The sequence below is a fragment of the Semicossyphus pulcher genome, unplaced genomic scaffold (assembly GCF_022749685.1).
Source record: "Semicossyphus pulcher isolate SPU_LCO1_2020_fin unplaced genomic scaffold, fSemPul1.0.p SCAF_28, whole genome shotgun sequence".
Taxonomy (NCBI): domain Eukaryota; kingdom Metazoa; phylum Chordata; class Actinopteri; order Labriformes; family Labridae; genus Semicossyphus; species Semicossyphus pulcher.
In genome coordinates this window covers 7395799-7422876 of record NW_027211702.1, presented here as the reverse complement: position 1 = coordinate 7422876, position 27078 = coordinate 7395799, and the positions used below count along the sequence as shown (strand labels likewise).

Sequence of the window (27078 nt, the reverse complement as noted above, 5' to 3'; positions counted from 1 at the left end):
GCTGATGTTAGTAGTTGTTGCAGTCGAGCAGGTCCACAGCAGCAGGTGGTCTGCAGCAACGATCCCCAGGAACCTTCAAGACAATGGTAAATGGTAAATGGTAAACGGACTGTACTTATGTAGCGCTTTTCTAGTCTTTGCGACCACTCAGAGCTGCTTTTACACTACATATCACATTCACCCATTCACACACTGATGGCAGAGGCTGCTACGTAAAGTGCCCAACTGTCAATCAGATATCACATTCACACCTGTTGGGGTGTGCCACTGGGAGCAATTTGGGGTTCAGTGTCTTGCCCAAGGACACTTCGACATGTAGCCTGAGGGAGCTGGGGATCGAACCTCCGACCTTCCGATTGAAAGATGACCGACTCTACCACTGAGCCACAGCCGCCCAAGACAAGGGAGGGCAAGCACTCCCGGGACGATATGTGGTTAGTAATGTTAATGGGACCAGAAGATACAGAGTTAATGAGCTGCATTAATATGACAGAGAGAGAGAGAGAGTCAGAGAGAGAGGAAGAGACAGAGAGACAGAGAGAGAGAGAGAGAGAGAGAGAGAAGCTTGGTGTGTCAGATCCCCCGGCAGTCTAAACCTATAGCAGCATAACTATGGGCTAGTCCCAGCCTGAGCCAGCCCTAACTATAAGCTTTATCAAAGAGGAAAGTTTGAACTCTTAAAAGAAGAGAGGGTGTCTGCCTCCCGGACCCTGACTGGTAGATTGTTCCAGAGGAGGGGGGCCTGGTAACTGAAGGCTCTACCTCCAACACTACTCTTAGAGACTTTAGGTACCACAAGCAGGCCTGCATCCTGGGAGCGCAATGTTCTAGAGGGGTAATATGGCACTATGAGCTCTTTAAGATATGATGGTGCCTGACCATTAAGAGCTTTGTAAGTAAGAAGAAGGATTTTAAATTCTATTCTAGATTTTACAGGAAGCCAGTGCAGAGAGGCTAATACAGGAGAGATGTGCTCTCTCTTCCTAGTTCTTGTCAGCACACGTGCTGCAGCATTTTGTACCAGCTGCAGAGTTTTTAGTGACTTATTAGGGCAGCCTGATAGTAACGAGTTACAATAATCCAACCTGGAAGTAACGAATGCATGGACTAGTTTTTCTGCATCGTGTTGAGACAAGATGTGTCTGATGTTTGTTGTGAAGGTGAAAGAAGGCTGTCCTTGATATTTGTTTTATGTGGGAGATGAAGGACATATCCTGATCAAACAGAACTCCCAGATTCCTAACAGTAGTGCTGGATGCCAGGCTGATGCCATCTAGGGCAGCTATATCATTAGAGAAAGAGTCTCTAAGGTGTTTTGGGCCGAGCACAATAACTTCAGTTTGTCTGAATTAAGTAGCAGAAAGTTTCTAGTCATCCAGATCTTTATGTCCTTAAGGCATGCTTCTAGTTTAGATAGCTGATTGGTTTCGTCTGGCTTCATAGATAAGTATAATTGAGTATCATCTGCATAACAATGAAAATTAATGGAGTGTTTCCTCATGATATTACCCAGAGGAAGCATATATAAGGTAAAAAGAATCGGTCCGAGCACAGAACCTTGTGGAACTCCATGACTAACTTTAGTGTGCATAGAGGACACATCATGAACATTAACAAACTGAGATCGATCTGATAGATAAGATTTAAACCAACTTAATGCAGATCCTGTAATGAACATTAACTGTTCTAATCTCTGTAACAGGATGTGATGGTCTATCGTGTCGAAAGCGGCACTAAGATCTAACAGGACGAGTACAGAGAGAAGTCCTCTGTCTGAAGCAGGAAGTAGATCATTTGAAACTCTCAGTGCTGTCTCAGTGCTATGGTGGACTCTAAATCCTGACTGAAAGTCCTCAAATAAACTGTTGTTATGAAGAAAGTCACATAATTGATTAGCGACTGCTTTCTCAAGGATCTTTGAGATAAAAGGAAGGTTAGATATAGGTCTATAGTTAGCTAAGGTGCCTGATTCTAGGGTAGGCTTTTTAAGAAGTGGCTTAATTACAGCTAGTTTAAAAGACTGGGGTACATAGCCCGTCGATAAAGACATATTGATCATATCTAGTAAAGAAGTGCTAATTGAGGGAAAGACTTCCTGAAGCAGCTTGGTTGGAATCGGGTCTAAAAGACAGGTTGATGGTTTGGATGAAGATATCAGAGAATTTAGCTCAGGAAGGTCAATTGGAGAAAAACAGTGTAAACATCAGGTTTTTGAGCAGTTTCCAAAGATACATCTGCACCAGTTAACGGCAGGAGGTTACAGAGTCTCTAATCTTTTTGTCCTTAAAGAAGCTCATGAAATCGTCACTGCTGAGGCCTATAGGAATACTTGGCTCAGTGGAGCTGTGGCTCTCTGTCAGCCTGGCTACAGTGCTGAAAAGGTACCTGGGATTGTTTTTATGTTCTTCTATGAGGGAGGAGTAGTAGACACCTCGAGCATGCCGTAGGGCCTTCCTGTATTTATTAAGACTATTTTGCCAGAGTAAACGAGACTCTTCTGTTTTGGTGGATCGCCACATTCTTTCAAATTTACGCGACATTTGCTTCAAGTTACGAGTTTCTGAGTCATACCATGGAGCTAGCCTCTGTCGTTTAATAATCTTCTTTTTTAAGGGGGCAATCGAGTCTAGAGTACTTCTCAGCAAACCTGCAGGACTATCAACAAACTGATCAAGCTGAGAGGGACTAACATTAGCATCAGAGCTTTCTGTAGTAAACAGATGTGGTAAAGAATTGTTTCCTTAAATTTAGCTACAGTCCTATCAGACAAACATCTTGTGAGTACATTTTTGTTAACTGGAGAGTAGTCGGTTAATAAGACATCGAATGTTACTAAATAGTGATCTGATAAAAGAGGGTTTTGTGGGAAGACAATTAAGTTTTCGGTTTCAAGGCCATAAGCTAGAACAAGGTGGAGGGTGTGGTTAAAGCGGTGAGTAGGCTGGTTTACACTTTGAGTGAAACCAATAGAGTCCAAAAGGGACATAAATGCCATGCTAAGACTATCATTATCAACATCTACATGAATATTGAAGTCCCCTACAATAATTATTTGATCTGAACTCAGGACTAAATCTGATAAAAACTCTGAGAATTCAGTTAGAAAATCAGAGTATGCGCCAGGAGGGCGGTATACTATCACAAATAAAACAGGCTGTAAAGTTTTACAGGTTGTTGTTTTAATTTTTATTAAATTTTTTTGATTTACTTCTTTTTTATTTGAGTTTGAATTAACTGTAATAACAGGCCTGGGTTGGGGGGCAGACACAGTCTCTATAACATTAACATTGTGGCTGGGAAACTGCTCACAGGGAAGCTCAGAGGAGTGTGTAGGACTACAGCTCTGCCTCCTGGTCTCAACTCTGGTTTGTCAGGTTTTACGACTAACAAACTTAGCCATATTACGAGACAAAAGAGCTGCACCATCCAAAGTGGGATGAATGCCGTCTCTTCCGATCAGACCAGGCTTTCCCCAGAATGTCTGCCAGTTATCTATGAAGCCCACATCGTTTTCTTCAGCTGAAAATAACATACATCATACATAGATGGACAACGTGTCTCCATCTGCTCCCATTGTACGAAAGTGATGCCAAAATAGCCCCTGTGATAGGCGCTGCCATCTTGCGATGGTGACGTCTTTTAGAGAAATAGTCTGCACAGTAGAGATCGGCGAGTGAAGCGGCCGTAGCCACTTCCTCTAACAGAAAACACACACTTAACTCACCAAAAAAACAGCAAGGATCCCGCACACCGCCGTGTTTAACAGCAGGACAGCTTCTTGTGTTGGTCTGAGGTTAAAGTTCACAGGTATGGAAACTTCAATGACTGTAGTGATTGTTTTAGTTACGTCTCCTCTCGCTGTTCATCCTCCAATCCACTTTGTCAACTGAGCTGTCAATCATTTTTACAGCATCATAACTAATAAAAAATAAACTTGTCAGAAAAATGAACACTTGGACATAACTCAGCATGATAAGAACTAACTATAATGACAGAAACCATGTTTGAGAAAAATGTCTTTGACGTGTATTTAGATTTTATAGTTTGACTCATGTCCCATCTGTTAACATGGAGGAGGCGGGCTTTATGAGCTATACTGCAGCCAGTCAGCAGGGGGCGACAGAGAGGGTTTGGCTTCACTGTAATGGAGCTGTCATGTCGGCCATCTTTTCTACAGTCTGATAGAGACCGACAACCTTTACATGAAGTTATTATAAGGCCTCTAAAAGAATGAACTCGACTCTTTGAGCCACTTTTACATTTATTTCCCAACATTTTAATACAAGTCAGAAAATCTTTGTAATTGGAGTTACATTCATTTAGTGAGAAAAAAGGTTCACAGGAGGGTGTTTAAATAACATATCAAGATAAAAGCCTTATATGCATTTGTTACAGTTGACAAGTGTAGGTTAAATTTGTTAATATTCACATTTAATAAATACTTTCCTTATTCTCTTTACTAACACCTCCGTCCTCCGTCCAAAATCAGTATGACAGCTTAAAACGAAAATAATCCAAATATAATTCTGCATAACATAAAAACCCTCTCACCAAAGAAACATTTAGATAGTTAAACATGTTCAAGTACAAATAAATCAAAGTACAACCACCACCGCCACAAACAACAACAACAACAACAACAACAACAACAACAACAGGTCCCTTTACTGCAGATTTTCTGACATCACTGCAGAAATATCTTTTAGTCCCATTTCACCACAAAATATTCACTTTTATGTACAAACGTGTCGACCAGCCTGCTGGGCAGGAAATAACAGAGAAACACAGTTAAAAATGATTCTCCAGTTTCTGACACACACATCCATCAAACATGTAGTGGTACATTCAGACACACAGTACAGTAACACACACACACTGCAGACGCACACACACACACACACACACAGTGCAGACACACACACACACACACACACACAAAGTGCTGTGGGGGAGGATGTGTTGTACATTGTCTGTACAGTTACAACAGAGGCTTTGTGGTGCTGCAGCTGACCTCAGTACAGCCTACACAACGAGCCAACAGTATCAGTGAGATCTCAGAGACACAAACTTCAGCTGAAAATAAGTTACAGTCTGAGCGGACTGTACGTCAGCACATAAACAAACACTGACTAAAACTACAAAGTGCAATGGCTGCTGAGGTGTTCTCCTGAAGGCCCGTCAACTGACCGTCTGTCAATAACCCATCTGCCAATCAGATCCTCCTTGTTGGCACAATTTGAGATTCTAACAGTAAAATTAATGTTACAATATTGTACGTGAAGGTTCAAAAGAAACAGCTAATATGATTCTGCATGTTTGCTGGCAGCAGGAAGCTAGGGAGGGACTTGTGGCGGATATTGATTGGCATTTACATCAGCCAATAGAGCTGAATGTGAGGAAGTCTAATAAAAACACAGGGATGGTTTATAACTGCTAGTTAGTTAGCTTGTACGTAGCATGTGAGCGGAGTTGGAACGTTGAGAGCAAAACGTGTGTTAAAAAAAATTAATGTCAATTTGGACAGTTGTAGTGACGCACACAGCAAGCCATCACACATGATCAGTTTGTAGCTCAAAGCTCTGAAACAGCCGCTCTGCACCACCTGCTCAGAAGACAAACAGCAAACAGGCACAGTAGCAACTAGCTAATGAACATATTGGAGCATTTAGCAGCTAAAGACGGGTGGGGGAGACCAAAATGGAGCTCTAAAAGGAGGGAATATTTGGCTTTCATTCATCAGTTTGGCCAATCTGTGTAAGTTCATGTTCTGACAATAATCTGAAGAGTGAGTTTACAAAAACGTTTATATTGAAGGAGTGAAAAAAGAAGTGCAGAGAAAAGATAGACTCACAAACAGAGTCAAATACAGAGTCACAGACAGAGTCGCATACAGAGTCACATACAGAGTAACAGAGTCACATACAGAGTCACATACAGAGTCACATACAGAGTAACAGAGTCACATACAGAGTCACATACAGAGTCACATACAGAGTCACAGAGTCACATACAGAGTCACATACAGAGTCACATACAGAGTCACAGAGTCACATACAGAGTCACAGAGTCACATACAGAGTCACATACAGAGTCACATACAGAGTCACAGAGTCACATACAGAGTCACAGAGTCACAAACAGAGTCAAATACAGAGTCACAGACAGAGTCACATACAGAGTCACATACAGAGTAACAGAGTCACATACAGAGTCACATACAGAGTCACAGAGTCACATACAGAGTCACATACAGAGTCACATACAGAGTCACAGAGTCACATACAGAGTCACAGAGTCACATACAGAGTCACATACAGAGTCACACACAGAGTCACATACAGAGTCACACGCAGAGTCACATACAGAGTCACATGTAGAGTCACATACAGAGTCACATACAGAGTCACATGTAGAGTCACATACAGAGTCACATACAGAGTCACAGAGTCACATACAGAGTCACACACAGAGTCACATACAGAGTCACATGTAGAGTCACATACAGAGTCACATACAGAGTCACAGAGTCACATACAGAGTCACAGAGTCACATACAGAGTCACATACAGAGTCACAGAGTCACATACAGAGTCACACACAGAGTCACATACAGAGTCACAGAGTCACATACAGAGTCACAGAGTCACATACAGAGTCACATACAGAGTCACATACAGAGTCACACGCAGAGTCACATACAGAGTCACATGTAGAGTCACATACAGAGTCACATACAGAGTCACATACAGAGTCACATGTGGCCGGCCACATGAACACCAGTTTGTTTCATAAGAGCGTAAAAACCACCTCTGACACATTTATAAAATCACAAACAGAAACATCGAAATCAAATTTAAAACAGAACACGTCATTTTAGAAAACAGTGTCATCTCCGTTTCCTTTTAGTGGTTTGTATCAGTCCTCCTCGAGGAGAACACGTGTGCAAAATGGTAAAATAAGTACGTTCATACAAGGATCAAATATATTAAGAGAATCAAAGTTTCAGTCTGTTCAGAGGACCTCTGCCCTCCATGAGAGCCTCTGCTGGCTGCGCTCGCTGGGTCCTCGTCAACTCGTCAAGTCGGAACATAAACACATGATGAAATCAGCTTTAAAAGAAACGTACAAGTTGACAAAGCTCTCCTTAACGCACCATTATTTCAGTGTTGCACTACAATTCCCACAATGCAGTGGTCTTCAGGGTACTGTTCAAGTAATTTGTGCCCTTAAGCACTGGTCAAAGTTTCCCTGGGTGTGTCTCAGACTGGTCTCTTGTTCAGTAATGTTCATAGTTAGATCAGCAACACACGTATCTCCTTATTAGAGTTTTAATATGATAAACTATGACTTGAACAATGCTGACAGTAGATTTCTGCAGAAACTCAAACTCTGCAGATTCTTAAGGGGCTACAGAGAAATACTGAAGCACAGACTGGTTTGACTCACACCCAGTTAAAAGGACGTGCTGATTTTATGACTGTAAATTCTGTAATAGAAGAGAAAACACAAATATGAGTCCTTTATAGATACTACAAGCATCATTCTATCAACAGTCTGCGCTAAGACATCTCTACCTCTAACTTGCAGGAGGGACAAACTGCATAAAATCTGTAATTTAAACTCTAAAACTAAAAAATGTCGTCATGAGAATTTACAGAATATTAACGGAGGACTCTGTTATTTTTAAACCTCGTCTCTATTTTTACATTTTTTGGCTCGATATGTTGGAAAACCCTTTGGAAGTAGATCGATCAATGGAGTGTGTAACAAAAAGCTCTATCTCTGTAGGGATCCTTTCTGTCATGTTGTCACACACTTAGAATAACAATCTGAGCCTGTGGAAACAACAAGAACTTTTAGTGGACGACCTTTGACCCATCAAGGATTATGTTGCAGCCATTACAGCCTGTTTCACTGCTGCAGGATGAACACATCTACTGGAGACAGTAGGAAACGTTCTGTACCTGTGAGTCGTCTAGACTTAACAATATATTTCAGTATTTCTCTTCAGACAATGTTGTTAATGTTTCACCAAAGGTTTAAAACGTTTCTCGTCCAGTGTTCATAAAGGAAGGACTGAATTCAGTGTTTTCAGGCACCTCAACACCAAACACACACCAGCTGTCGTGATGCAGCTTCACACTTCTGACTTACATTAATTTAAGAGTTTGAGTGGCTTATTTGTGCCCCTCAATTTGGTTATTTTAGAGATTAATAGTTTATGTGCATGGGTATATAATAGGTGTACTTCTTCATTGCTTACTTTGCAAACACTTTGCTGAAACTATCAAACCTGGACTCCTGGAAGTGTTTTAACATAAAACAGGAGGACATATTAAATCTGCATTTAGAGGACACAACAGGAGCATTTTCAATTTTACTTAAAACAGCAGGAAAGCCGGTTTCTTGCTGCATTTGAGGTCAAAATAAAACGTCCTTTTTTACACAACTCCCACCACCCCATTAAATATAATATAAAGAGTAAATATGTACATTTATATATTGTAGTAGTCTTATATTAATCTATGTGCACTGGAGACATGTTTGCACATACTTGCACAAACACAGTCAGACAATCAGACGTCACAGAGTCATGAACGAGTGGTGGAGGCTGCAGACGTGATGAAGTTTCTCTCAGTGAGTCTCGATGACGACCGGCTCAAAGACACCAGGACTTCCTCTGCAGACACACACAAACACACGATGCTTTAGATTAAACTAAACTGAGTTGGTAAAAAGAAACAGGAAATAAAAGTACCTGTTGGAGAGCTGCCTCCCGCTGAGCGCAGTCGTCCCGTCTTTGCTGACAAACAGTCTCAGGTTGCTGTCTGCAGAGAAACAAACAAAGAACTGTGACACATGTCGGGCTGAAACTTAAATCTCTTCAGCTGAACGTCTGCCTGACCTTCATTGTTGCTGCTGTCAGAAAAGTTCTGACTCTGGATGATCTTCTCCACGATGTCGTCCGCGTCGACGCGAGTGTCGTCCACACAGCTCGGCTGCCGCTGCACAGTGTCCTTCTTCCTCCTGATGTCGGGAAAGAAACAAGAACAGAGACAAGATTCATGTCAGAGACAGTCAGCTAACAAGGAGCAGAATCCTGGTTTATTTGTTAAATATGAAGCCAATATATGGCCAAAAGCTGCAGTTCCTCTGGTGTCCACTTGAGGCTGTCTCCAGCAGTGAGTCAGTCCCCATAGAGCCCCATGTTAAACTTTACAGCAGAAATAAACATGTTTACAGCCTGGTACAAAAAACAGTTTGGGTCTCTATAGCTCATTTCTCTCTTCATGACAACTGTACGGGGAGAATCTTTATACAGCTCACCTGTTTACATTATATTAAGGCTTAAAGTGATGCAGCATTAGGGGCGTGGTTAACCTAATGACCAAACCTTGGATCAGTCTTAAGCTCCTCCTACGTGACCCACGAGCTCGTTAGCTCTCCTCCTCTCAGAGCGCAGAGAATCCTGGAGAGTCTCTGGCAGTTAGTTTACACATACCTGAGAGTCGACCTGAGACTTTATCAGAGTTCAGACCTGCCTCACTCTGAGATCAACACATGACACCTGTGAGGAAACATGCCGGGGCAGGTGTGTGTGTGTGTGTGTGCGCACCTGGAGGATCTGTTGGACATGAGGGCCACTGCAGACGGAGGAGGAGGTCTCTCTGGTTTGGTGGGCGTGGCCGGTAGGTGAGGGTCAGTGGGGGTGGAGGGAGGCGGCTGGGAGGAGGAGGAGGAGGAGGATGAAGGATGAGCGAGCCCGCAGGAGGCGCCGCTGCCCGAAGAGGTGTTTCTCTGATGACTGAGGTCATTCAGGCTGGAGCAGCGAGAGTGAGCAGTGCTGTAACCTGGAGGAGGAGGAGCAGGAGAGTAAGAGAGGAGAATGTGAAGGAGGAGAAGAGGAGGAGGAGAAGGTGGAGGAGGAGGAGGGGGAGGAGAGGAAGATGAAGAAGAAGAAGAGGAGGAGACGAGAGGAGAAGGAGAAGAAGATGAGGAGGATGGGGAGGAAGAGGAGGAGGATGGGGAGGAAGAGGAGGAGAGAGGAGAAGAGGAGAATAGGAGAATAGTGGCAGAATGACAGAGGAGTAAAGGAGGAGGAGAGGAGGACGAAGATAAGGAGGAAGAGGAGAAGGAGCAGACAGGAGGAGAGGAGAGGAAAGGAGAGAAGAGAGGGGGAGAAGGAGGAGGTGAAGGTGGAGGAGGTGGAGAAGGAGAAGAAGGAGAGGAGAGGAGGAGGATAGTGAAAGAATGAGAGGAGGGTAAAGGAGGAGTGGAGAGGAAAGAATGGGAAGAGAAGGAGGAAGAGGTGGAGGAGAAGAGGAGAAGGAGGAGACAGGAGGAAAGGAAAGGGTAAGAAAGAAGGAGAGATTAAGAGGAGAATGAGATGAGAAGGAGGAGGAGTGGAGGAATTGGAGGAGAGAAGAGGAAAGAAGAGGAGAGGGAAGAAGGAGAGAAGGAGGAGAGGAAAGAAGAAGAAGAAAGGAGAGAAGAGGAGAGAGGGGAGAAATGAGATTAAAAAGGAATCAGGAGTATGAAGGAGATCTTTACGGGGCTCTGAACTCTAAACGGTGACCTCGAACATGTTTCAGCTCCTTGTGACTTTACTGCTGCACGGCTGCAACCGTGACGAGACTTCCTGCAGATTTTCAAAATAAAGTTAATCGTAGCCTGAAGAAGGAAACCTCTCTGACCTGAGATCCTGCTGTGCTGGCTGGCGTAGCTCGAGCTGCGGACGTGACAGCTGTGAAAAACCTCGTCTGGACTGGACACACACTCTCCCTCCTCAGGCAGACCTGCACAACACACACACAGGAGACACACACAAACACACACAAACACATGACTGCAGGATAATTCATCATTTTGCTGTTTCATGATGAAATTATGCTAAACATTTGGAGCAAAGGGGGCTTCTTTGATGCTCATTGTCAAGTCAATCACAAGAAAATCTGTTTCTGTTTGGGCTTCATCCCGCTGACGTTAGCCAGGTGCAGCCTCTGTGTAACTGACTGTTAACAGTGAAGCTGAGACTCAGCTCAGACAGATGAACGCTAAAATCGCTAAACGCTGGCTAAACCAGAACGCCTGAAATGTCAACCGTCACTCCCGTCAGACGAGCCGAGGTTGTGAAAGGTGTAAACTTTCCCTCTGCAGCTGACTGAAATGATCCAGCGGTCTGACTGCCCATGCTTCATGCAGAAAACACAAATAAGTTTAAATGAAGAAGAAGTTCCCTTTAACTCCAGTTGGTTAGAGACGACACAGGAACAAGGATCCTGAGGTGTTACCTGCGCTGCGTACTGACGACTGCTTGGGTTTGAAGGCTCGAGGAGACTCCTTGAAGCTCCCTCTCGCCTGCACTGAGGCGTCGGTGCTCTCCCCCTTACAGTCCAGCTGCAGGGTCGGGTCCTCGTCCCCAAGTGAGACAGATTTAGCCGTGCTGGGAGGCCTGATGGTAAAAAGAGAGATTAAATATAATCTTCAGCTCAAATACATGTGTGGATAACGCTCATGGAGACAGATCCGGACATAGAAAACCCTGAAGGCACTATTTCTCCTTTGAGACAAAACTCAAATTAAAATACACATGTTTCATATATTTTTAGATTCAGTAGGACTTAAACTTTGAGAGGAGGTCATTTATTGTGTTGTGATGTCAATAAGTAAACTAAAGAGAGGAAGACGCTCCCTGAGTTTGCCTGAGAATCGTCCCGTTTCTACGTTTTCTTCAGTATAAAAGTATCACAGTGATCGATGTCTGTACACCCTTTGAAACATACAGTATATAGGCACATGTTGAGCAAATCTCTGCCTCCTTTAATGGAATCAACTTGATAAAATTGAACCAAATATTGCCTTTAAAAAGCCACATTTTAAACTACCTTCCTTGTGTCTCCCTGTTTACAAACTCAAAAAACTATAAACTATAGATACAACAGTTTTACTGAAAGTATTATTATCCCCTAATGTGCAGTAAAACTGGAATTTAATAATAGAAGTGAAATAAAATCAATTAAATGAATGTGTTTGGAGTTACAGCCACATACTGTGTGGTACTCCACACGGTCCCATACTTGGTCCTCTTTCATTTCCTACACACATCAATGATTTGGGTTTAAAAAAAAGGCCTCTTTATTTTGTACGCAGACGATTCAGATATTTTTCTTTCAGATAAAGATGAACGTAAGTTAAAAGCTGGTATGAACAATATTCTAGACTGGAAGAATTTCTGGTTCAAATAAATTAAATTATCCCTCAATGTAAAAAAAAAAAAAGAGCAGTTATATGATCTTCATACAACAGCTTATTAGAGCCACTGTGAAAAAAAAAATGTGCCGGAGGAGAAGAGAAATATTTAGAGAAAAAACTCAAAGAAAGATATTCATGTAATTAAATGTCTGTTAAGTCTCTATCTATGACTGAGCCTATGGCCCACTGATGAAAGCCTTTGCATTTGCAGTATATAGTATTATTATGGGCTGGGTGTCTGTGGCGGCGCCCAGTTAGTGACGCGTTTTCCATCAGCCAGCAGTGGTTGGTCTGCCAGAGAGGGTAGGCGGAGCTAAGCGGCTGCGTCTCCGCTCTCTGCGAGTGTTGCGAGTAAACAGTAATCTACTATGGCTGAACAAACAAAGAAAAGATGGATGACTACAGATACAACTTCAACAAGAAGTGAAAATCCAAAGAAGAAGAAACAAACTCGACGCTCAGATGAAGCAAACAGTCTGAAAAGGAAAGCGACCGTCAGCCAGGAAAATCAAGAGTTACAACCGGAGCCGACCGTGGACGTCACACATGTGCTCCTGCAATTACCGTTTATCACCACAGGTGGCACCAAAGAGAACGAAAGTGAGATCTTCGAAATTATAACTTTAAATTTTGAGTATCCTCAGGGTGTCTTCACACAGCATTTTTAAATTGTATATTTCTTTTGTTTTATTTTGAGTATGTGCACAATAATGGTGGTGTTAAAAGAGGGTTTAAAACTCCTGAAGAAGAAGACAAACTCACGTTTTAAAGCAGGGATCCCCCGACAGAAGAGTCATTCCAATCGTTACCTGTTGATAAGAAAACACAGATTTGGTATTAAACCTGAGTGCTGATCAGTTCAGTGTTAGTGTGTGTGTGTGTGTGTGTGCGCGCGTCTCCTGCCTTGAGGATGGAGTTGTCCTGTCGAGTGTTTTTGGTGTCGTAACCCTCCAGGATGCAGCAGCGAACAGCCGAGCCTGAACCAGCAAACTCGGCCATGTTGAGATCAGCAAAACCCAGCTGCAGACAGACAGACAGAAACCAGACAGACAGGCAGGCAGACAGACAGATGGACAGACAGAAACCAGACAGACAGGCAGACAGACAGACAGACAGACAGAAGACAACAACAGAGGGAAACATTTAAGGGGAGAATGTTTTTTTTGATTTACAGTAAAATCCAGGTCAAGTCTGGTTCAATCTTTGTATTTGTCTCCTCACAGATCTGAACCAGCAGGTGTTTCTTCTTCTTCTTCTGTTGTTTTATATCTGGTTCGTTCTGTAAACATACTGTATATCACATCTGTAACTATCTGTTCTCTGAGGAAGTGAATGAGGACAAACAGACGACAGTGACTCTCTGCAGAAGTCGATGACCTCCTTTAACCTCCTCATTCATGATTTTCTGCTCAGTCAGCTGTTTGTGACTCCGGGGTCACAGAGTGCAACCCTTTTTTGTCTCATCTGAATATCTGAAGACTTAAAGGGTGAATTCAGATGTTTGGGGCCAGTTTATACAAATGTTGGGGTCCAACTGACAAATGGCAGTGACACTTTCCTTCTCAAACAAAAACAAACAAGGAAGAAACAACGTGGATAAATCTGCCGAAGGTTTCATACAGCTACACTCCACCGAGCATCAAGTCCGTGTGAACAGCTGCATTTAATGACCATGCTGGTGGTGGTGCTAATGTTAGCATAAGCTAGGGAGAGGCTAAATGCTATCGTTACCTTTTAAAAGTGTTATACCATAAGAAGGGCGCACATGGACTTACATATTTGCTAACCCATTAGCGACCAGAACACCAGCTAATATTAGCAATCAACCAGTTCTTTGATATCGTTACCGTTAGCTAGGAATTAACGCCTTTACGATTGTATCATTCAACAAAAATAAAAAGGTAATATTAGCCACTTCTTAGCTAACAGTAACATTTGCTAGTAAGTGGTTGTATGCTAACGTCAGCTGTCTGTTGGCAGCTCGTGGCCCTGGGTCCCTCCACATTTTCACTTTTTTCCCTTGTGAAGAGAAGGAGCAAAGTTTCCTGATACAAACACGGCGTACACGTTACTCAGCACGTCGGGAATCAAGTGATACACCTGCTAAGTTACATTTATGGAATGACATGACAAAATTCCAAACTTTAGGAACCCTTATGTAACTCATCAGGTGACGCTTTAACTACAGGACACACACAGTAGTAAACACACTCATGACGACCGTGTCACATGCTGCTGTAACAAAAGCCTGTGATAATGACATAACTAACATATTTTACCCTCACTGACACTGTAAACGTGTTTTTAAAGAAAGCAGAGCACTCAGCTTTATGAGTTCAAAGGTCAAACATGTTAGAAAACCAGGCTGAGCTGGATTAAAGAGTTTATCTTCTGACTGAACGTACCTTTGAGAAAGTTTTTCCTCCTTTGAGCTCCTGCAAACACAGAGAGACAAACAATGAAGACTCTACGTACTTTCATCGTGTATATTAAAATCCCGACGACACTTTTAGCCTGGGATGTATTCTCTTCTTCTCATCTTTGAAAAACATTAATCGTCTTATTTAAGGTCCTCAGCAGACACAGAGGTCTCTGAGAAGCAGACGAGCCTGCTGAAGTAGCCCTGCTGCGTCCTGCAGAGATACTCTGTTTGTTAGGGAATCCTTGCAAGGTTTGTGATTATCAGACACTCAAGATCAGCCCTTAATAAGTTATATAGAAATCCAATTGGCTGAACGTAGCGTCAGTAAACTGGCTAACATGCCAATGCTGCTGCTGCTGCTGCTGGCAGTGCTGCTGGTGGTGCTGGAGACCGAGATGGTGCCAGAACCCAGAAGAAGTTCACTCCCTGTGGTAGTTTACTTTAAGTTGAATGTGAAGTGTAAGCGTGGATACTATTCTTATTAAAGTACATGTGTTTGTGCATAATTAGCTCTATTACTTTGCTCGTGCATTGGTGCATAACACGGGAAGGAACAGCTGGAAAATCAGCAGGTAAAGATATCGAGTTACACAGTTTGATTATGTTACTGATGACGTCTTTCAGCAGGTGATTGTTGGATGAACCAGAACACATTTAAAGTAACCCAAACCCTGATTACTGGGTAGTGTGGGGGAAAACGTTATTGCGAGCAGGGGTGGCTGCTGGGAGTTGTAGTTTACCTTGCGTACAGACACTCTGCAGATGCACGGGTCCAACACTCCGCTGATTGGATTCGCACTCATTTTACACACGAAGGAGAACTTCTTCCTCCATCGAACACAGTTCTGCTGCACCTCCTCCCTAAACACACACACACACACACGCACACACACACACACACACACACACAACATATAAAAAACAGATTATCAGGTTATAGACTACATGTATATAGGTGTTAAATCCATGTCATGCTATGGCCCCCTGCTCGGCCCCTGGCTGCACCTTTAGCAGGAGGATGCACCAGGTTCAGGAAGCATCACACTGTGTGGATTATTATTGAGGGATTTCACAGGGAAAGTCAAGTCACATTTGTTTACATGCAGAACATCTACAGTAAACAGGAACACTCACTGTTTCCCTCAAATTAAAAGTAAAAACATAAAAAATGTCCGAATATTTCACATGGAAAAATGCAGGCGTTGCAGGGTTCTTATTCTGCAATAAAAACCGCCTCCACAACAAGACATGGCCTTACACAGAGGACTGGATGTGTCCACAGATCATGTGCTCTGTGATCGAAGCAGCTCTGTGCAGGTGAAAGCTTCACGTATGAGATGAGATTATTCAGATAGGAAATGAAAGCAGAAGCATCAGCCCTCCTTTTCTCAGAAACAATAAAGTCCAGATGGTCGGGGTGATCTCACTCGGGCTGCTGAGGGGTTTTCCTCCGACACAGATTGAAAACACATTCAGTGTTTTTCTGCATGAAGTTTGGTGGAGGACGCTTCTCACTCTCGTTAGTCTCCATGAACTCTTTGGCTCGTGGTGGGAGAGGAAAGTCTGAAGGAGAGTTATTGTTGCACGAGACGGGATGAGTTCAGATTTAAGACCTTAAAACTCGAAGAAACTTGTTTGACAAAAATACCTTTATAATTATTCTGATAAGGGATGCACGATATTATCGGCACGTTATCGGTATCCGCAGATTAGAGCTTGAAAATGACATATCGGCATCGGCACACGTTATTTTTTTTTAAAAGATTCCCTAAGCTAGCTCGACGTAATGCTGCCGTCCCTCCCTGTGCGTACAGAGGAATGGGTCGACCTGCCGTCCCCCCCTGTGCGTACAGAGGAATGGGTCGACCTGCCGTCCCCCCCTGTGCGTACAGAGGAATGGGTCGACCTGCCGTCCCTTCCTCGGTGCGTACAGAGGAATGGGTCGACCTGCCGTCCCCCCCTGTGCGTACAGAGGAATGGGTCGACCTGCCGTCCCCCCCTGTGCGTACAGAGGAATGGGTCGACCTGCCGTCCCCCCCTGTGCGTACAGAGGAATGGGTCGACCTGCCGTCCCTTCCTCAGTGCGTACAGAGGAATGGGTCGACCTGCCGTCCCCCCCTGTGCGTACAGAGGAATGGGTCGACCTGCCGTCCCTTCCTCGGTGCGTACAGAGGAATGGGTCGACCTGCCGTCCCTTCCTCGGTGCGTACAGAGGAATGGGTCGACCTGCCGTCCCTTCCTCGGTGCGTACAGAGGAATGGGTCGACCTGCCGTCCCCCCCTGTGCGTACAGAGGAATGGGTCGACCTGCCGCCCCCCCCTGTGCGTACAGAGGAATGGGTCGACCTGCCGCCCCCCCCTGTGCATACAGAGGAATGGGTCGACCTGCCGTCCCTCCCTGTGCGTACAGAGGAATGGGTCGACCTGCCGTCCCCCCCTGTGCGTACAGAGGAATGGGTCGACCTGCCGTCCCTCTCTTGGTTGGTACAGAGGAATGGGTCGACCTGCCGTCCCCCCCTGTGCGTACAGAGGAATGGGTCGACCTGCCGTCCCCCCCTGTGCGTACAGAGGAATGGGTCGACCTGCCGTCCCCCCCTGTGCGTACAGAGGAATGGGTCGACCTGCCGCCCCCCCCTGTGCATACAGAGGATTCTCTCACCACATGAAGAAGAGAGAGCTGCACCAGCTGAGCCCAGAGTGTGATGAGGAAGCTGAAGCTGCAGTAAGGTTAACGAACGTTTGTTCTCTCTAAAACACCAGTGGACTTGTCTGGACTCGGCTGTGATGTTATCAGGCCCAGCTCAGCTCCTGTCAGAGGAAACATCATCAGCACAGTGTGTGTTTAGCAACACACACACATGCAGACTCAGCCTGCAGATAACAGATCACAGGCAGGCTGTAGGAGGAGAAATGCAAACAACATGAAAAATAATCCTACTGACAACTTTCAGCACGAACACACGTCTCCACAAACGCTCGTCATTGTCTCACGTTTAAACAGATATGAGGTTTACACATCAGGCTCTGCAGGAAGTACAAGAGCTAACAAGCTAACAGCTCATCTAACACATACAGCGCGGTGGTCGGGGGCCCCTCTGTTTTTAAAGATTATTTTTGGGGCCTTTTATGCTTTCATCTACAGAGAGGACGGTGGACTGTCTTGGCAACAGGAGAGAGGAGAGGGGGAGACACACAGCAAAGGGCCGAGGGTGGGAGTCGAACCCAGGGCCTCTGCTGAGCTGAACCGATGCCCTGGCGTGTTCTCCCCGTACATGCGTGGGCTCTCTCTGTGTACTCCGGCTTCCTCCCACAGTCCAAACACATGCTCGTTAGGTTCACTGGTGAATGTGAGCGTGTCTGTGTGTCAGCCCTGTGATTAACTGGCGACCTGTCCAGGTGTAACCCCGCCTCTCGTCCAATGACAGCTGGGATCCAGCCCCCCGTGACCCTGAACAGGATAAGCGGAGTGGTATAGATGATGGATGGATGGACTACGTTACCTGGACTCATTTTACAGAGGTGGCAGAGGAGGGCATGGATGACCCTGACCTCGCTCTCCACCACCTGCTGGACAGACAGCAGAGCACCTTCTCCAACAGACAGCCTCAGCTTCAGCCTCAGCTTCAGCTTCAGCTTCAGCTTCAGCTTCAGCTTCAGTCACGAGAAGAGGACCTCCTGCCCTGAGCCTGAACTCTGTCCCACAGCTCACCTGTGTCAGGCAGAGAGCTCTCTGTCACCATCAGAGGGGCCTGCTGTTCCTGATTAGAGGCCTTTAGCCTTCATGCCTTCGTGCTCTTTATCTTTTGATATGTTTGTTCTGCAGGACTCTGAAGAGAAACTCATGACGTATAAACTCCGTGTGAGTCCAGGCCTTCTTTTACAGCATCACCTTTAACATACATTTTCATCAGAGGGACTCTTCGCGCTGCTCGTATCTGAAGCGTGACCTGAAGTGTACAGCTCTTACACAGCAAGCCCGGAGACACAAAACCACCCGACCGGTTCCTCCACTTCTTTTCTTTCAGCGCTCCTGCTGCACAAACACACCTTTGTCCTGCAGGTAGATACAAGCTACAGCCAGCCGGTCCTCACAGGACTCGTTCTGAGAGCTGAGCAGTCACACTGTAAGCAGGATAATGGTTAGAAGACAGAAAACTACCAGAAGAGAGACTCATGTTTTTACTGCAAAGACAAATGTGACGGCTTCATACGACACAGGAGCAGAAGACTCAGCCGAAGCTCTCACACGAACACACACAGAAACTGTGTTTGTGCTGCTTCCTGCCTGTAAGCCTTCATCTTTGTGTTCAAGTAACTTCTGTGCTCTTAAAACTACGTCACAACGGCAAATCAAAACAACAAGCCAGAGGACAGAGTCCAGAAACGAAACACTAGAGGAACCTACAGCTTCATAACGTGAAGCGTCGGGCCTCCGAACAAGCTGCTGATGATTAGTTTGATGAGAACAGGCTGCGATGAGTAAGCAAGCTACGAGACGGAAAATATTAAAGAAACTCTGCTCATTGGTGAGTTTGTCAGGAAGCTGAAATATCTACAACACTTTCCAGGGTCGAGCTTTTTAGTCCAAAACCTGACGGACAGTTAAGTTAAAAAAAACAGGTTCTCTAAGGGCCCGATCAGACGGAGGCGACCACCGAACCATTAGCTGTCATTAACCTAACCGTTACGTTGTAAACTAACAGAAGGCCCGCCTCTCCTTTCATCCGATTGGACAATGAGTAAAAACGATGTTGATGACGTCGAGCACGAGTTGAGGCGCTCAGAGCGGAGAAACTCGTCCTCAAACATTTCTAGACAGGATTATTTATCGTCCCCAAGCAAATGAATGAGCACGACTGTTGAATGAATATTTCTAAGCTCACTGATCAGTTCAACCTCAGAACCGTCAGCTACAGTCTAACGACGATCTGTCCTCTGGGAGTGATGGCAAACTTTTCAGGCGTTCCGGTTTAACAATAAACGACTTCCAGCCCAGACGTCCTCCTCCGTGCGCTGCTTTGTTTACAGTCCAGTCAGCAGCTCGAGCAGTGACCGTGTGTTCAGGTCAAAGGTAAACTCTCCCTCCAGATGTGTCTGCTAAATAAACGCTGTCATCTCTCGGTTCGTCCCATCCCCCGGAGGAGCGCCCGTTCATCTGTCTGTGCTGAGTCTCAGTCTCACTGTAAACAGGAAGTTACACAGAGGCTGCACTCTGGCTTACTGCAGCGGGATGAAGCCCAAACAGAAACAGATTCTCTTGTGATCGACTTTAATTAACGGCTCTTCAGTTTGCTGAAAGAACAACATCATGATGCAGATTAGGAACAACATGAAGCTTTGTCAGGTCTGTCCTCAGGAGGAGAAGAACACTACTGTAACATGAGACGGAGGGCGGAGCCATCATTTATGATGCATTCAGGGAAGTCAGGAAATCTAAACGCTGAACAGCTTTTGCGACACAGCGACAAGCAGACTTTTCTGCAGTTATTGTTAGATCGTGAGCTGTTAGCATGCAGAGTCTGTTTATAGAGAGAAGAAGAAGATGGCGCTGACGGGAGCCGGGTCATTACGGCGGATTGTGCTCCGCCCCTGTTGCTATCCACACAGACAGTTTTCTAAGCATGCTGATACGTGATTCGTCAATACTTCTTGAACTACAAATGTACTACAAATGTGAACCAGAACACTTCCTGAACTAAAATCCGGCCCTACAGATTCCACATGTTCATGTGGACTCTGTGAACAGAGATTATGTAGAGTTGCTTGAGTCTCCTGCTCCCGTCTGCCTCCATGCTGCAGGAAATGCTCACTTCTGTTGAGTGTTTCTGATTCTGTTTTCCATGAACTCTAAAGTGCAGCTACAAATCTGCTTGGGCTCAAAACTCCCACTTGAATAACTCCGTCCTCCCATTGGTCGGCCTTTTTTTCTGGCAGAAGAATCTGAGGAATGAGACGGAGTCTGTTCAAGGACACGTGGACGAAACCCAAAGCCTGCACAGGTCACTGCTTTTTGAATCGGCTGTGAAGCATCAAATATCTACTGTCAACGATATGACACAGCAGGCCTACAGTCTGACACGTTATGGGTGGAGTCATAGTTAAACCGGCTGAGTGACAGAGAACTGCACATCTGAGGAAACAGGAAGTGGAAAAACAATCCAAAGGTACCAGTTTGTGACTCAGCGTTTATCTCCTCGTAAATGTAATTTATGACTCGTTTAACAGCAAATGGGACTCGTAACATCCATAAATACGGACCGCTCAAGCATATAAATGACAAACGTGACTGCATCATTAGAAGGATGTTTAAAGTCTACATCGTTTGGAAACATGATAACACACGTGTCTGCTCCTGAAAGTATGTGTTGTAACCGTGCTCTGCTTCTGTCTACTGTCTGTTGTTTTAACTGTTCTCCCTGCACCATGAACAGAAGGGAACGCCCTCTGTAACTCCTGGAGGTTTAAATAAAGGTTGAACGATTCAGTGATCTGATGGTAGTAACACACCTGAAACTGAGACTGTTTGCAGACTCACTGGTTACAGACCAGCAGATCAGACCGGGCCCACTTCCTCTTTCAGAGTAATACTGCAACTAGAAACAGCTGCTGATTTCTCCTTCATTTAAAAGCCAAACTCATCCAGTTTACAACCCTGCAAACCAACACGGTCACCCGAACTACAGAGCAGAGAGCAGCTCATCAGTGTCAGCTGGGCGAGCAGCAGCAGCATCAATAAAATCAGTAATGAGACCATAAATTCTGATGATTAATGTGTGAAGTGAAAAGGACATCAGTGGTTCAATGATATAAAAGAACAACACCATCCTTCTTTAAAGGGAAAGTCAGGTGCAGCCTGCAGCAGTGAAACAGGCTGTAATGGCTGCAACATAATCCTTGATGGGTCAAAGGTCGTCCACTAAAAGTTCTTGTTGTTTCCACTGACAGGCTCAGCTTGTTATTCTAAGTGTGTGACAACATGACAGAAAGGATCCCTACAGAGATAGACCTTTTTGTTACAGAGGAAGATGATTGTTTTAACCACACACAGACGTTACATCGCTCTCTGCACACACACCAGACTCCATTCAGAAAAACACTGATTTTACCCCACAGAACATGGGAGTTGCTGATGTACTGCCGCCTTGATTGGCTAGTTTTTTCAGCATTATTATGGGTCACACAAATATTATGTTGGATCCAAACTAACCCTTAAAAACACCGAAGTCACATAATGACACAAACAGTTTAACAGGTCAAGGCGTGGACCAACAACAGCAGACCAACAACTCCTGTGTCTGCAAACTAGAATGACTGTTTTTCTCAATGGAGTCTGGTGTGTTTGCAGAGAGCGATGTAACGTCTGTTTGTGGTTAAATTTAGAGAGAGATTTATTTATCTCGAGATAACAAAGCTGGTTTTCTCGTGATGACGATTCATTTTCAGTCGATGTAGAAACAGAACTGCTCACTGTGAGGTCACAGGCTGCCGTCGCCCACACAAATGAGCTCAGTTAAGCCTTTCTACGCTTGCAGCTGAGGGGATACGAGTTACGATCACCTGACGATCATCTCAAGATAACGAGATGAATAAGTCGAGATCGCGAGGAAACAAGCGGGAATGACTCGTTATCACGGGAGAACAAATAAAATGTATGGATGCATGTCCACTCAGGGCTTCCGTACATTATATCTACAGAGATAAACTTTACTGTGAAGGAGGAAGATGATTCTTTGTAACCAGTAACAGCTGTGACATCACTCTCTTCAAAGCCACCAGACTCCATTAACAAAAACAGTGATTTTACCCTGCAGACCATGAATGCTACGACTGCATGGATACGTTAGTGTTGTGGTATTATGATGGCCCTTTTATTTTATTGTACAGTATTTACAGCTGCTTTTTGTATGAAAGGTGCTATAAATATGTTTATTATGTTTTATATTATAAAAGAAATATAAATCCCAGGAACTGATCATTAACCACGAACCCTAAAAGAACCCTTCAGTAAACGCTGCACCTCCTCCAGCATGCTTCAGTGTGGGCTCTGAAGGGTTAAACTTTGACTTTGAGTGCAAAAAGTAAAATATGCAGTCATGTGTGAAATATAAATCAACAGGCAAATATAAGATAAAGAAGGACGATTCACTTTTATGGCGGTTATGTAGAAACTGTAATGTAGGTCAAATCTGTGACCCGGTTCCTGTCAGGACTCTGCACGTCTGCATGCGTGCAGCAAATAAATATACAAAGTAGAATATTTCAGGCTTTAGGGAAAGACTTGTTGCAGAGGAGGAGGTCAGTGAACGTCTCTCGGCTGTTGTTTGTCCGTTGTGTAACAGTCTCTGATGTCGAGGACAACGCCTGTTTCCTATTGAATTAAGTACTCGAGAGGAATTTGTTCAAGTGTTGCTGCTCTCAGTGCAGCTCTGACTTTGCTGTTTGCAGCAGAGAGAGAGTCTACGGGGACGCTAAAAGATTCTCGACAGGATTCATGTCAGAAGGAGTGGGCTGATTTCTCTGCACATTTCTCCGATGCATCTTTATTATTTTACAACACCTACAGAGGAAGAGTTGAAAACATAAATGCTTCGATGCTGCAAGAAGGCGTCTGACAGATAACTCGTCTCAAAGACTTATTTGGTTCAGAGCAAAAACAACTTTTTTAAATTTAATTTCCAAACAGAAACTCAGGAGAAAAAACGATTTAGCAGAAAGGCGGATTAAGAAAGAAATACGTCTTCAGCTTCTGGTTTCAACAAGCGATTATTGGCACGATAAGAACATTCCTTCCCCGGTTATTATCGTGAAATTCTCAATAAATGGGATCAAAGTTTGGTCACAGAAAGACGCCTGTTGGAGGAACTCTGCTCAAACTGAAGTACAGTCATGCTTTTCCTTTGTGTGTCTTTGCTTTAAAACCTCCAACAAGATTTACTCAGGAAGAAAGGAAAACTTACAGACAGACACAAGCTGATATTTTTATGTATTCTACATGTTATGATGAATGTTATCAGACGTGGACGTAGCTTCTCAGTAAAATAAAGCCAAAGCAGAAGTGTCTTAAACCTGCATTCTCTCTAATGTCCAGCAGGGGGCGGTTGTCTCTGTAGTCCATGAGCAAACGGTTTATTATTTAAAAAGGTCATCAAGAAACCAACGGGTGACCTCATGGTGGCTACATGTCCAAGCTATGGTATAACATAGCATCAGCAGGTAAAGGTTGTGTCGAGGCTGCTCACTCTTAGCTGCGGTTAACAGGACAAATGAACATCAAAGAATTGTTAGGGGGAGTGAGGTATCTGTCAGTCATGCACACCTGCTGCTCTCCGTACCTGAGCCACAGCGTTTGCGTGCAGGTTAATGTGCTGACTCAGAAGCGTAACCGTCCGACCTGCAGCCTGTGGTGAAAACTTTTAAAGGTTTTATGGTCGGCTCGGTTATCTCATCGGAATGTTGATCACCATGCAGGAAGCTCCTGACTGCTCCTGCGTCCAGGTCAAAGGTCAAAGGTGACAGGACTTCTACACTGCAGCCTGAGGAGTCTGAGACGGGTTCATTTTAATCCTTTTGTCTTTTCTCTCATTTATTCTGTTTGTCTCACAATCTCCCGTCATGTTCCAAATATATCAAATTATTCTTCTGTCTTTAACTTTCATGCTTTGAAAAGTGACACTTCCACAGATCGCTGTTAAAGCTCGGCGCTGTGACAGAAAGCTGTCCTGCTTTTTACCTCAACTCAAATAATGACTCGTTATTAAGAAATTATCTAATAAATCCGACTTTCTTACTAAATTATATATTATCCTTGTTTTCAGGGCTAACATACACGTTTATATTTCTTTGTTACACTCATTCTTACCAGACATGAACAATATACCTTCTTTAAAATTAATCACTGATTTGTCCGTATGTGTGTCAATCAATCACAGTGTTAATTTCCACGTGGTTGCTCAGAGTCACAGGCTAACAGTTGCTAACAGTTAGCTGTCCTTTCACAGAGTCTCCATCAGACCTACTTCTTCCTTCTTAGAGTATCACCTAATTGTTACAGCAAGTATGCAAATCATTACACAGTTATTAAGTAAGTATTTGCATACCTGCTGTATCGGTCTTAGGACAGGTTAAAGTCTGTGCAGAGAAACACAACTGGAACAATGTGACGCCGTTGCTCTAAATGGGTTGGCACATGTTAAACGTTTGGTGTGGTCTTTAAGGTTTGTCTTTGAACCTGCAGACCTGCCCTGACACTCACACAAAGCTTAGTCACACTGAGCAACAAATGGAATCACAATGAGTCTCTCTCAAGATAATGAGGTGTGTGGCTGCAGGATGCAAACGTGGGAAACCTTTTTAAACTGGAATTAAACTGCTGGTTTCAAATAAGTAAAGGGTCAATTCACCAGACCACAACATCAGACAGATTCAGCCTCCTTTTGTGCAGGGCTCCAGATATCTGTCTGTCAATGTTCTCCCCCTCGTCTTCAAACAAACTTTAGACCAGATGTTTCTGGTGGAGAGAAACATCTGGTAGACACAGAGATGTTTCTTTCTACACCTGGGACAACAAGCAGGGTCAGTTTTTGTGATCTGACCCCGCAGAGGTCGACACATTAAAGGGTCATTCTGATATTTTTAAACCTGTGCCCTGTTTTGGGGCCTAAACGACTCATAGGTTTTTCTTTGTAGTCTGGTGTGTGTGTAGAGAGCGGTGTAACGTCTGTGTGTGGTTAAAACAATCATCTTCCTCTGTAACAAAAAGGTCTATCTCTGTAGGGATCCTTTCTGTCATGTTGTCACACACTTAGAATAACAATCTGAGCCTGTCAGTGGAAACAACAAGAACTTTTAGTGGACGACCTTTGACCCATCAAGGATTATGTTGCAGCCATTACAGCCTGTTTCACTGCTGCAGCAACACCAAAACCTTTTGAGCAATATGTGGCTCTGCCATTATTATCACAGATATCAGAGTGTCCTTGTTAATGTTTCCCTGAGATGTGTCAGTATAAGCAAGCAGAATCCACATAGAGAGGTTCTATTTTCTGTTCCAGCTCAAACATTCACTGGACTGGGAGACAAATAGTGCTGCGTGGCTCCAGGGTGGAGCTGAGAAATCATGACAGCAACTTTCCCAGGAGACATGGGGGTGAAATAACAGATAGCGTACCAAAGGTTGACCTGCAAGACGTGCAGTTTGGTTCCAGTTTTACAGCCGGAGCACTCTCTGCTTTATCTGAGGTGGAAAACTACCGACAACAAACACACAGTCAAGTCTCCACTCCTTTCTGAGTGTGAGCGGCTGTAGAAAAAACAGCTAAGACTGTAAAATAATCACATGTAACATCTGTAGAGCAAAGTGAGTCTGACTGGAAGCAGACAGGTGTGGGTTGCATGTAACAGAGGTGTCACAACAAGGAAGTGACAAGTTGTTCCTCTATGAAATACCTGGATGACAAGGTGGCAAAGTCCCCTCCATCCATCAGCCGGATCTTACAGAACAGTACTCCGTTAACGAAAGGCACAGCTGTCAGCTCCTCCAGTGTGAAGTACACTTGAAACTTAAACTTCTTCTTTTTCACGAGGAAAGACATCGTCCCCAGCTGCTGCAGGGTGCTCATGCTGCTGTGTGATGGGCACCAAAATAAAAGTCTGTGTTTGGCGTTAAAGTGAGGCTTTATAATCCGTGTTTGCTCCAGTGTAAATCATTTCTGATTATATTTCTGGACCTGGAAGTAAAAAAAGACTTATTAAAGTTTCACAACAAGCTTTACATTGAAAGTAAACGTTTTTTAATTAATCACAGCTGTGGAAATAAAGTTTTTATATGTTATTTACCCAGCAAAACAACTCCAAATACATACTGATAAAAGTATTTTCAACTTGTTTCAGACTCTGTCTCCAAAATACCGTAACATTATCAGACTCTCCCGGTGCTCACAGCTGCCACGCAAACACCGAAACCTCATACCGACTCTCTAAAACTCTCTGGCCTAAACGTCCAGACACACTCACCGTTCTGTCGGCCTCCTGCTGCTCATCCTCGGTGAAACAGAACAGCTGTGACCCGCTGCAAAGAACCGGAGTGTAACTTGGCCGTTTTCTCAGCTTCAGTGCATCCTCAACAACTTTTCCCTCCCCAGTGGAGAGTTCAAGAGTCAGTAAGTCGGTCTGTCAGTCAGAGGTTCCGTGAACGCCTCACGTCTGGGCTAGTTAGGGACCGTCCACAAAGTTTCAGAAGAAAGGGGCATGTGAAAAGAAACAAAAGTCTGTAGAGGCTGTATACTTAGAAAGAAAAATCTGAAATTGTGATTATTTTGAACTGATATAGAGACTGCGATATGATTCAGGATTAGTGGGATTTATAATGTTTGCAGTATAGTACCACTTCATTATACTGATTTTTCA

At 44.2% G+C, this 27078-nt stretch overlaps 1 protein-coding gene across 2 annotated transcripts; it reads right to left on the bottom strand.

The window, feature by feature from the left end:
* Positions 1-4253: 4253 nt before the first annotated feature.
* LOC138605192 (early estrogen-induced gene 1 protein-like) lies at positions 4254-26798 on the bottom strand. 2 transcript variants are annotated; one of them, XR_011309311.1, is made up of 13 exons: positions 26686-26798; positions 26119-26399; positions 15415-15535; positions 14658-14687; positions 13156-13272; positions 13015-13061; positions 11292-11452; positions 10695-10796; positions 9617-9851; positions 8906-9027; positions 8759-8828; positions 8555-8680; positions 4254-7486 (listed from the first exon to the last, which is right to left on the bottom strand). XR_011309311.1 is itself a non-coding variant. In XM_069677309.1 (12 exons), exons 2-12 carry the CDS (start codon positions 26289-26291, stop codon positions 8635-8637), a joined length of 1224 nt encoding a protein of 407 aa, XP_069533410.1. In that variant the 5' UTR covers positions 26292-26399; positions 26686-26798; the 3' UTR covers positions 4254-8634. The 2 variants fall into 2 exon arrangements, 1 of the variants encoding a protein (XP_069533410.1); XM_069677309.1 differs by having other exon boundaries at positions 4254-8680.
* Positions 26799-27078: the final 280 nt, after the last annotated feature.

What these genes read in the sequence shown, in the direction of transcription:
- LOC138605192 (XM_069677309.1), bottom strand. Translation starts at nt 26,291, where the DNA reads ATGAGCACCCTGCAGCAGCTGGGGACGATGTCTTTCCTCGTGAAAAAG. An exon ending in GCAGAGTGTCTGTACGCAAG is followed by an intron (nt 14,688 to 15,414) that starts GTAAACTACAAC and finishes CTGTGTTTGCAG; the next exon opens with GAGCTCAAAGGAGGAAAAAC. An exon ending in GTCGTCAGTACGCAGCGCAG is followed by an intron (nt 10,797 to 11,291) that starts GTAACACCTCAG and finishes TGTGTTGTGCAG; the next exon opens with GTCTGCCTGAGGAGGGAGAG.